The sequence below is a fragment of the Schistosoma mansoni genome, chromosome 2 (assembly GCF_000237925.1).
Source record: "Schistosoma mansoni strain Puerto Rico chromosome 2, complete genome".
Taxonomy (NCBI): Eukaryota; Metazoa; Platyhelminthes; class Trematoda; order Strigeidida; family Schistosomatidae; genus Schistosoma; species Schistosoma mansoni.
The window spans coordinates 26,442,963-26,455,611 of NC_031496.1; the positions used below are offsets into that span (position 1 = coordinate 26,442,963).

Consider the following 12,649-nt stretch of genomic DNA (forward strand, 5'->3'; position numbering starts at 1 on the left):
GGCCGGCATCAAACGGTGTTAATGTGTACGAAGTCGAGCAACCGTTCACCAATTGGATCAGTTGAAGTTAGACATTAACACCGTTGGATACCGGCCGAGTCAGTGGTATAGAGGTTAAGTGCTATGGCGCGAGACTGGTAGGTCCTGTGTTTGAATCTCGCAAGTGCGGGATAGTGGATGCGCACTGCTGAGGAGTCCCATAATAGGACGAAACGGCCATCAGTGGTTCCAGGTTTTCCATGTTGGTCTAGCTTCAATTGACTCACACTTTCAACTATGAAATACTTTCAGTTGAAAATTCAATTTTTATTATTATTAATAATAATAACAATGTATGAGTTGATTATCAGATACAAAGAAAGTGAAGAGAACTTTTCTCAGGGATTAAAATAACAACTCAGGTTTTTCACTGTTTTTCTTTTTTTTCCAGAAATCATCAATATTTTTTGTGTATAACAAACATAATTATAAGTTACTTTTAATTCAATGACTATCATTTGAAGTAATGGCAAGTTTTCAATAAACTGATAGAAGATAATTAAATGTTATGGGAAAATAGAAATAATAACTGTATATAATTGTTCCTATATAGACTGATAATTTATTTCAATAAATAATTGTAGAGAAGCAAAGATGGATAGTGGCTAACAGTGAAATCCATGACGAGCGTTTCGTCTTATTTGGGACTCGTCAGCTGGATGTACCTTCATCTCAGAGTTGATGTTCACTATGGGACTCGAACCCAGTACCTCTAGCTTTATACACCATCGCGTTATCCAGTCAGCTACTGAGTCCTGATAGTTGTATAGAAGATATTTAAAAGTTATTTGTTGGTTGAATAATATTTATTTGGAAATTATTACTGTTACAAAATGACTTCATTTGACGAGTTATTCAAAAACTGTCTAAATAGTTAGTTAATATCTATAACTAACTAAACACATAGTGTCCATTTCAGTAATGTGCTCTAGTTCAAAATAATTTTCTTTCATGAATGGTTGATTATGTGAGTGCTGAAATATTTTTAGATGTTACGTAATTAGAAATTAGAAAGTGAGAATATTTGATTACTAAGTAAAGGACTGGATGAAATTGTAACTTTCAAGATTGCTGAATACCATAGTTTTGATTTTATGCGGATTATTAGGCTATATTGTTGAATAGTCTGGATAATCATTTCTAAGTGTGGAATTGTACTTCGTAATTTTATGTAGCACGATAGCAAATTTAACTAAAGTTAAAAAGTAGTTAACCTCTGGTAAATATCTTATTCAAAACAATTTAGTGGAATTAGTAGGTTCCATAAAACTTAGGTCTTAAAATTCCTACCAACTAGTTGAGACCAGTAAACACCAAGGAAAGTTCTTACTGATATCTAGAGAACCTGGTAGCTACATTGTAAGATTCCAAGAGATCAGTCTTTGATAAGATGATGAAGAATTGAGTTAGTTAAATTTTTAATATATGAGTGACCTCAAGACTGATTCCTCCTAATCATCTTTGACATATATTCATATTTACGTTCTTGGTAATAAATTGTAGATAAGTCTATAATTACAGGAGATAAAAGATCAACTGTTCTGCTTAGCAGTCTTATCCTTGATACCAGTTCATTTTAGAATTTGATATCATCTCGTGGACAGTCTTCAAACAGAAGCAGCGTATCAATGCTCATCTATAAGGATTCTACCCGTTTATTTTATAACTCCAAAATTCGTTAACCAATCATCATAAGTTTTATTCCATATGAGTCACAGATCACATAAGTCATTGACAACAAATCCACCTGACTCACCGAGGAAATATTGTTAGTAATCGTTGGTAAAACAACGGTCTCATCAAGGTCGTAAGACAGGTCCGACTGATAAGTACTAAAAAGCATGAAACATAGGTCCCAAGATTGTTGCACACCGTCTCCAACTATTTATCATTTTAGTAATTAACAAGACTCTACTGTTTGATGAGTTACATTCTAATCCACAATTTTTATAAGGTTCTTATTTTTCTCCTATCCTATGAAACCATGCAATTATTTTTCTTATCAAACCATTACAAATTGACAAATTGAGTTTAAATTATTGGAGGAAGAAAAGATGCCATAAACATTTTCCTAACAATTAATATTTAAAAATACACATTTCATATCACATTGAATTTATTTATTATTAATATTGGGTTGTTTGTGGAGATTTTCATTAATTTTTATATATAGTTGGAATCATGAGTCAATTGAAGCTAAACCACCATGGGAAACCTGGAAGCACTTGATGACCGTTTCGTCCTATAGGACGCGAGACTAATAGGTCCTAGGTTCGAATCTTGTGAGGCGGGATCGTGAATACGCACTGCTGAGGAGTCCCACAATAGGACTTAATCACAATATTTTGTAGTTAACATCATGAACTAATCTTATTTAAGCAACTTTGTACAACTGTGAAACGTCTACCGGTTTCCATTGATTTTTAAACTCAAATAACTCTATAATGCTGAATATACAATTTAATAAACCCAATTAACTTCCTATGTAGTGAAAATGTTACGATTGAGAAAATGTTAGGGAAAAGATTTCTCATTCCAGTATTAAGGATAACAGTCTATAATTAGATTTCAATTAACACACAATAAAAAGATGTTTTTCAGAGATGATCTAATGTAGAATATCACTAAAGTATCTTGCATTATCTATTTCAATCCAATAACCACTGAAAATTATGTAAATTAAAAGAGGTTGACAGAACAAGCTGTGAGTCATACTTTGAGAAATTCGAATACTTCACTTCACCTAAAGGTTGTACTGATGATGTTGTTCAAAAGAACAATAAAAGCTCTACGATCAAACTATCCAGCTCAGAGAACAAAATTCCATCTAGAAGTTTACATTTTGACTCTAAGTAAATATATTTACATGTTAATTACTATATTTTCCGTCAGTATTCAATGGTCGAAAGAATAGATTTGTTAGTAAATACTCTCATAAGAATCCACATCAATATGAGTAGGAAACTAGCTATTCATTATAATTCAATTGTTTAAAATGAATTTAAGTCAATAATATCGTGTTCTTTTTTTCTTAATGAGAATGTTCATTTTTTTTGTTTATTTGAACACATTAATATTGGTACATGAGGGCACCAGATATATATGCGCCACACAATTGTGTGAGGACTATGATACTCTCAGGGTACCCAAACTGAAGTAGATGGTTTTCTTAGAGTGCCACACCCACAAGGCAGTGGAGCATCGTGAGGAGATGTAGTCCCATGGTAGCCGGTAACCAACAACTGGTTCATACGCCGTTTGCTCCCTCAGGGTCCTGGAGACCATGTGCACCATCGCCTTTGAAATTACGGTTTCTCAACTCCCCTAGGTGGACTCACCGTTTTCACCGACCCGGTTAAAGTACCTGACATTCGCTTTTCGTCCTCTCAGTTTCGTAAACAATATCCATAACACGAGAAGGCAGTAAGTAGAACTTCCTTGGTAGTGGCTGTATACGCGTGGCTGTGTGTGACCATTTAGAGAAAGAGGGTGATATCCCCTCCACTCTCATGACATACCAGCGCATTCGGAGGCAACATGAGCATGTTTAGCACTAAAACATTCAGGAAATAATCTAAGGTTTGAACTAATACTAAAACAGAAAATAAATCAAAAATTTTATTTTCTAATTCAGTTTACTATTAATCTAATTCACAACTAAAACCTATTCAATGTTTTATTTTACACATCACTTTGTTATTATTTTATTTCTCTCCTTTATTCTCCCAATAGTTATATCTAACCTGACTTTTTTTTCTTAATTTATTTTTCTTTTTTGATAATTTTTCTTTAATTACAATCTGATGTTATCTTATATCTTTATATATTTTTTAATATTACAATTAGAGACCACCTATAATGATTCTATATTGAAAACAATTAAGGGCACTTTAATTGAAAAGTTTATTCTTTCAAAAAAGAGAAATGATTTAGGGTGCATAGTGTGTGTGTGTGTGTATAAGGCTTTATATATGTATTAAATCCAATGATCTATATAATTTAGATGAATAGCTTACTAATTAGACAGAAATAAGTAGTTTATTCTGTTAAAAAAAAAGAAAAAAAACTAATAAATTTTAATTAAATCAAGTTTTATTAACAAGTTTATTTGGATGTTAATAAAAACAAATTTTATGTATGAACTGACCTTTTTACAATGATTTATCAGCTGCCCGATAAGGAACTACCGATAACTATAAGAGATTATTTGTCTCAAATAGAAGATGAAATAGGGCTATCAAGTACAATTAGTTTTATCTATTTAGAAGGACTACACAGATCAGTGTCTTCTACTATTTCAAGCTTAAATGGGTTATTGTAGCTATCAGATAGATCAGTTTATTCATTCATTTTGAGTCACATTTTGACCCTAATAACTATTGGCTCATTAATCTGGACTGTTTTTGTATTAAAATATATATGTTTTCATAGTTGAAATCATGAGTAAATTGAAGCTAGACCACTATGAAAAACCTGGAAGCACTAGACGGCCGTTTCGTCCTCAGCAGTGCACGTCCACGATCCCGCCTCTACAAAACCTCTTCCGATTATAATCATGTGCTCACTAGTGACTGATTTAAAGATATATGTCCTGTAGTTCTAGTGAAAAGCAGTGACCAGTGGAGTTCAACCACGTCTGTTGTGAAGTATCAACTAACTGAAGACAATCGGTGAACGGTTGCTGAAGTTAGACATTAACACTGTTGGATGTTGACCGGGTCAGTGGTCTATTGGTTAAGTTCTCTGTCGCGAGACCGGTAGACCCTGAGTTCGTATCTCGTGAGGCGGGATCGTGGATGCGCACTGCTGAGGAGTCCCACAATAGGACGAAACTGCCGTTCAGTGCTTCCACGTTTTCCATGGTGGTCTAGCTTCAATTGACTCATGATTCCAACTATGAAAATACTAAATCTCCACAAAACCCCTTCTGAACATGTATGTTTATCACTTATCGTATTCATTACGTGTATGTAGCTTATTTTTGTCTTACTATAAATATTGAGTCGCGCTTTAACAAAACGAGTTGAGTCATTCACATTCTCTACCTCGCTTTGTTTTCCTGCTTTTTATTCTGAATGTTTGTCTGGACAAATGAATGCCTGAAGTAAATCTATCTAACCCAAACTAAAGTTGGCTTCTTGTCACCGCTGTCACACAAATGAGGTTAGCGTAGGTAATATACGAAATTAAATGGAAGATTTAAGTTAATAGAACTTTCATACATCCATCCAGATGGGAGCCAGATACTGGACTACAAAAGATATTTACGTGATGCTGTAAGAATGATTTTTGTGATGCATGTTATTCATTAGCTATACATTTTCGTCTGCTTAGGTTATTAATGATCGTATATAAATTCGAATTATTGTCACCCATAGCCGGAGTCATAGAAATTACTGCTGAATTATTCTGATGTAACTGATTCTTTAATTAAAAATTAAATGATTCTTTTATGTTGTCAAATGCTTGATATATATATATAGGTCAGGCTTTACTTTTAAACTGTCTGATGTATTCAAACATTAAATAAGATTAAATTACTTAATTTAGTAAGTATATAACAAGTTTCGTCCATAAACCTATACACCCCTAGGAGATAGTGTACGATTATTTTGTACTTTTTCAAGTGATAATTTGGGATACATTTCATCTCACTGAACAATACTGAAAAAGATTTTTTTTTACTTTTATAATATATAACTATTGATTCTAATCATGCTAGTCGGTTTGCTTAAACTATTTATATTCCATAAGTATTTAATCAACCTTCCTGAAATATCTAGATATTACTCATCTTTAGATCATAGATTCTCTAAACATCAAACTGACTTCAGAAAATGATCATTTTGAAAATTAATGAAGTTAAATGAAAATCATTTTTAACTCTATTTATCTCCATGGTAGAATTTCTCCCGAATTTGAGGGAAGTAAAAACTTGGGAAAAAATTCGAAAGTAATTCGTCACAGTCACGTGACTCCAATTTTCTTTTTTCTGGATATACTAATCAATAAACCATGAGAAGTATTAAAAAAAAAAACAAATTCTGCTAGGTATACTGTTTCATGTTATTATCATAATGTTTCCCATCAATTTAGAGAAATATTCATTGAATTGATAGTTTTAGTAAAATGTTGAAGTTTATTTCTCTATGGGGATCAGTTGAGACTGTGATAATGCTTCTATCTGGGAAATAGATTATTTTTAATCGAATAGCTATTAGATAGTTTATAGTTGATTGTTTATTGAATGATGACTAACTTCATATTTGTTTAGTCATATGTTTTGGTGTAATTCAATCGACTACCTTGTAAAGTAGACTCTAGTTTAACTGATTCTACACTGTTTGTAATATGTTGAGTGATTAGTAAGTTTAAAATAGTTGACAAGGTACCCATGAACCTAGGTTTATGCAGTATAACACTTGATAGAATTCTATTTTCAAACAAGACGTTAGTCACTACATTGGGACTAGTCAATTACAAATCTTTCTGTACTCCAAGAATTTAGTATTTAGCAGAATAGTTCAACAGCTACGTCTCAGGTTGTAAAATAAGCGATACGGTCTTAAATCTACCAGGAAGCATCAGTTTCCTCAGGATTTTAGGAATACAGTGGAGATACGCACTAAACCCAGGTTGAGAATAGTTTCTAAGTAATTATCTTTAACCACCACAGCTATTAATTACAACAAAAATTTAGATTAAATAGTATGATTATTATTAAATTTATGTGTGGCTTAGCTGACGAATATTCACAATGTTTTTAATTTGTTTGGTCTTTTTTTTAATTTTTCCCAGCAACTTCATATGAATGTAGCAGTTTCAGAAGTTGATGGAGGAAGTGCTGATTCCGGACAGGGAGCTAGTGAAGAAGAACCTGTGAATCATGATTTATCAAAGTGTGAGTTAACATTGTGATTTCTTTCCCATATAAATGTAGTCTCTTAGTTGAAACCTAATACATAATTATACTAAATAGGTCTTATAAAACTTCATATAAAATATGGTTAGATTATAATTTATGGACGACCTTTCAGCTACGCTAAGGTAAACTTGAAAATATCGACCTACTGACTAGGGCTAAATGAGGGTTTTAAAGCAATGGGAAGGATAAGGAATATGATTTACAGTTGACGGTTATGGATAGGGTTTACATTTAAGGTTTTCATCACGAACTGACATCAACTAAAGTGTCAAGACGCTACTTAGCCAAATAGATAAAAATGTTTGCAGCGAAATCCAGGACGTGTTATCGTAAATCTGATTGGTTCGTCTATAAATAATAGTTGCGCCTAAAATATTATTGTTAAATCACACGTACTAGTGATTTTTAGTTAATTATTAAAAAAACGCACTAATTACTTTACGTTTTTCAAGGAATTATTTAATTAGTTAAAGTCAAAAATTCACTTGATATTGTTTTCTTGTATCTTCCCATTGTTATTTAGGACTGATCAATTGCAGTCCTAAATAACAATGAGAAGATACAAGGAAACAACACCAAATGAATTTAAAACTTCACCCCATTGTACAAGCAGGTAGCTATCAGGACTCATTAGTTAAGTGGATAATGCAATGGCGTTTGAAGCGAACGGTACTGAGTTCGAGTCCCAAAGTGAATATCAACTCTGAGATGCAGGAACATCTAGCTGACGAGTCCCAAATATGACGAAACGTGTGTCCTGGATTCCACTGCTAGTCACTATCCATCTTTGCTTTCAAAGTCAAAAACATCTATTGATTTCGTGTATTGTAACATTTCATGAATAATGTATACAATGTACAACCATAGTAAAAATATACATAACACATAACAGAATGATATGACTTTCGTGTTATTCTATAATTCTCTTAACTAAGATTCTATGAAGAATAACATTTGTTATAAACTATCTATTTGTATGTATTATTTTATAAGTTCCTTCAAGAAAATATCTTGTAGAAACTGTACCTGCAGAAACTATCCCTCTGTGTTTTTCTCTTTCCAAATTTATTTCACTGTATTATACTCCTTGAATAACATCTTCAAACCCTAATCTTTCGAATTACTGTTTATACTCTTACTACTCCTATCACTATGGGATTTGAATCGACAACTGCATCTCTGTGTTAATGTAGTATGACAACTCGAACTGATGTACGTATGTACGAAGTTCTACATTGTGACTAATTGACTGACTGACTGACAATACAAACGGATGAAAAATTATTATAATTATTTTTCCTAATATTCTTTCGATTTTTTTCTTAAAAAGAAAAAAACTGAATGTCTTCTTCTTCTTCTTCCGACTCATTTGTCATCTCATTTATTGTTGTCATATTCATCAATCACAACCCCCCTTTTTTTCTTGTATAAAATTTGTCACAAAAGAACTACGAATTTTTATTTGTAAGAAAATTTTACAAGTTGACAGAAAAAAAAAATTTACTTTCGAGAGTTTTAACAGAAATTTTTTTATAATTAAAGTACAGATTTTTCTTTCTTTTTTTTTCTTTTGGACTGAATAATAAGATTGTTTCATTCGTATGTATAAATGAATTAGATTTAGTGTTTATTATGGAAAGAAAGGAAATTGATTGCTTAGAAGCAACGGTTATGAACAGGATATACATATATGTATGAAGAAGTTGTTTCCTTTATAATATGAACAAGTTTTTGTCCTTCTTAGTAAAGGAGAGATGATTGACTAAAGTGATAAATAATACTATGTTTCGAACATCATCATCGTAGTACTGACTTCTATAAACTTGACTTTTACTTAACGAAACTTTGATCAAAGTTGTAGAAAAAAATTGACTTAAAGAAATATGAACTATGAGTAGACGAACTGATTGGCGAAGGCCTCTGAATTATCATCTGATATTTAGTATATATACATAACTTACTTACTTACGGCAGTTACCCCTCCTGAAGTAGCATAGACCGCCCACCACCATTCTCCATCCAACCCTGCCATGGACAATCCTTTCCAGTTCTTTCCAGTTAACATTCTTCCTTTTCACATTTGCTTCTATTTTCCGACGTAATGTGTTCTTTGGCACCCCTCTTTTCCGCTTCCTTTCGGGCTTCCAAGTTGAGGCTTGCCTCGTGATGCAGTTTGGTTATTTCCTTAATGTATGTTCGATCCACTTCCAACGTCTTTTCCTAATTTCCTCATCAGCTGGAAGCTGGTTTGTCCTCTCACATAAAACGCTGTTGCTGATAGTATCCGGCCACTGAATGTTGAGTATTTTGCGTAGACAATTGTTTTTGTAAATACTCGTACCTTCTTGACGATGGATGTAGTAGTTCTCCACGTTCCAATTCTGTACAGTAGGACTATCTTGACGTTCGTATTAAAGATTATCTTTTTGATATTGGTTGACAGTTGTTTTGAATCCCAAATATTTTTGAATTGAAGGAATGCTGCCTTTGCTTTTCCAAACCTTGCCTTTACATCTGCATCCAATCCTTCATGCTTATCAATGGTGCTACCTAGGTACATGAATGTTTCCACCTCTTCCAGAGTTTCGTCATCAAGTGTGATTGGTTTTGTTGATGTTCTCCGTGTTGTATTTAAGAATCTTGCTTTTTCCTTTGTGTATGTTGAGGCCTATTGATGCAGAGGCTGCTGCTATATTTGCTGTCTTTGTCTGTATTTGTTCGTGTGTATGAGATAGTAAAGCTAGGTCATCTGCGAAGTCCAAATAGTCTAATTGGTTCTAAAATATTCATTGTATTCCGATATACACATAAACCGTACATAACTTTTCATGTTCATCCCTATTATAGAACCTTCAATCTAGCTAATGTAATTGGAGAGTAGCTAATAATGAAGTCTAGAACTTTCATTTCATTCTGTTTGGAACTCACCAGCTGAATTCGATTGCTTCACAATATTATTGTTTACAGACATTTATTTACAAAATGGAAGGATAAAACAATGAAATATCCACCTGTAACTGTAAATTTTACTTAGTTTTAGTGACTGAGTCAGAAAATTCATTCTCATAATCATTGTTTTTAAATATTGATCTATTTTGACGATATTTTTTATAACGCACTTGCTCCCATTTTTACAGTTACTCAATGATCAGCATAATGATAAAAAAGCATGCCATCCCGAACTTAAACTCCATAATTATTAGTCAAACATCCCTATGCTACAATACGAAGCACCTCATAAAATAAACTTGAAAGGAATCCAATAGTCTTTAGCCCAACATGGCTGATTTCGTCAGCAGTAACTTAAGAAAGTCAAGGTAACCATCATAATCGAATGTGTTAACTAAAATATTTACCACGATGAGTTTTGAGAAATTATGAAATATGGTCTGAAAATTCTTAGCAAGTGTGTATGTTCTCACTTTCAATAGTACATGGTGAATTATGTTGGGAATTAGAGTGATATAATACCATTTTCTACACATATCTTTGTTAGCAAAAGTGTAAGTCTTCCAGGTCATAGAATGACAATACGTTATAATGTTCAGTGACCATCAAATAAAACTCATTAATTTCACCTATAAAGTTATTGATTAATTCTTTTTATTCACTTTTCAGTTCGGTTAAAATATACACGTCCTTATAATTCAAAAGAACTATTACTAACCAAAACACAATGCAGTCCAATATCATCATCTAATGGTTGCCTGATCGACAGTCCTACGAACAAAAATGAGAATCATTGTTCTATAAATGAATCAATCCTTTGTACACAAACTACTTTACCTACTATGAATACATTTACAAATCATCGATCATCATTAAATAAACAATTTATTTATGCCTTACATAATGGTAGTTCACAACGTCAATCATTAGTTTCAAATGATATCCTACAACCTAGATGGCGTAAACCATTATTTAGTAATACTGATTTAGGTCATCATAATCATTTATTTGATGAATTTCCATTAACAAAAATATCCACTAAAAATCATTCATTAACACTTCCATTAAATAATAAAACATTTATAACTGGTAATAATGACTTTCAACAAAGTCATTCAACAAATCCTCATATTGATCTAACCAAATGAAATTTATGCTAAAGAACGAAGAATACATAATGATCTATACTGGTTAACTCTATTATTATCTTGCCATGTTCTGTACTTATAGCCTATATATACATATTGGAGTATGACCTAGTCAGTCTACCTACAATGACATGTCAAATTCACATTCCAGTATTTTCATTTATTTTCAAATTATTTTAATTTTAATATTAATTCTCTTTATTATTATTATTAATTTTGTTTTACTATTATTGTTGTTTATAAAGGTTATTTATCTTATTCCCTAATATTCATTCCATGATTAAATAAAACAAGAACAGAAATGAAGAAATATGGTTTGCTTTTGTTATATCTTGTTCCATTGAAGAAGATTGAAGTGTCGAAGTGTCGTTTTTCACTTTTCTTTCTAACATCTAATCCTTTAAGTTCAATAAACTAGTTGTGAAGCCTTTTTTGTCAACATTATAGATAATACCTTTAACACATATAAGTGAACAATTGTTTTCAATTAGATCGTCATCAGGCATTACTCAAATATACATGAATATTTATACGAAAATGTTAAACCAATCAAGGCTATTTGAGTCAATCATCACAATGAAATAGAATACATCACCGAGCATAATAGTTAAAAGTATAAGTTGATGATGGGAAGATAAGTGTACTGATAGTAGTAAGAATATTAAAATAAGGTAATAAAAGTCTTATCAATCGTTAAACATTGGAAATAGGAGGTCAAACGTGGGTAAATAGACTTACAATAGTGATCACAAAATATTAAAATCATTACGTAATAAGAAGTATGTAAGTAATTAGATAGTAAACAATACAAACGGGACACAAACGTTTGACCTCCTATCTCCTATGTTTAACTATTGATAAGACTTTTATTATCGTAATTTAATATTCTTACTACTATTAGTACACTTGTCTTCCCACTATCAACTTGTACTTTAACCGAGCATAATAGCTCGGTGACGTATTCTACTTCATTGTGATTATTGACTCAAACAGCTTTGATCGATCTAAAATTTTCGTATAAATATTCATGTATATTAAGAGTTAAACCTGATGACGATCTAACTGAAAATAATTGCTCGCTTACATCTGTTGTTCTAATTTTCACAATGGGAATCTTTAATACCATTATTGCTGAATGAAACATTATCCGGAAGATTCAAGGGATGTAAAATATGCAATAATTATTGTATCACAGTTCTGTGTAATTTGACTCAATTGAAGAATGTAGGTCGTATGTAAAAGGGAAACTGTCGTTCAAAGCAGTCATGTGAGACATTTCCGCTTTATTATCTTTTTTTAGAAGGAAATTCTGACACTTCTTTTAATACATATATGGAATAAAATTTTACTCTTAACTTGAAACTGTATTCATTTTGCTCCTTTGATCATTTTGTATTTAAATTGGACATAATACCTAGGAACTGATTATTCCATTAATATCAATGTTGTATTTGAAATGAATAAAATATAAGGGGTTCTAAAGCTTCTGTGAATACGATTGCTATTTATTATTGTTTGTAACAGTTTGTATTATTCTATTATTGATATTTATAATTATATTGAGTCATAATATAGGTTATTTGATGAG

The 12,649-nt window shown here is 31.9% G+C and overlaps 1 protein-coding gene across 1 annotated transcript in view; it reads left to right on the forward strand.

Annotated features, from left to right (window-relative positions):
* The window catches only part of Smp_128290 (hypothetical protein), a gene marked incomplete at both ends in the record, with an annotated part of 11,606 nt that extends 545 nt beyond the window's left edge, over window positions 1–11,061 (forward strand). The window contains 2 exons of the mRNA XM_018796232.1: window positions 6,838–6,940; window positions 10,583–11,061. Of these exons, the coding sequence (XP_018650465.1) occupies window positions 6,838–6,940; window positions 10,583–11,061 (582 nt within the window). The remainder of the gene's footprint in view (window positions 1–6,837; window positions 6,941–10,582) is intronic.
* Window positions 11,062–12,649: the final 1,588 nt, after the last annotated feature.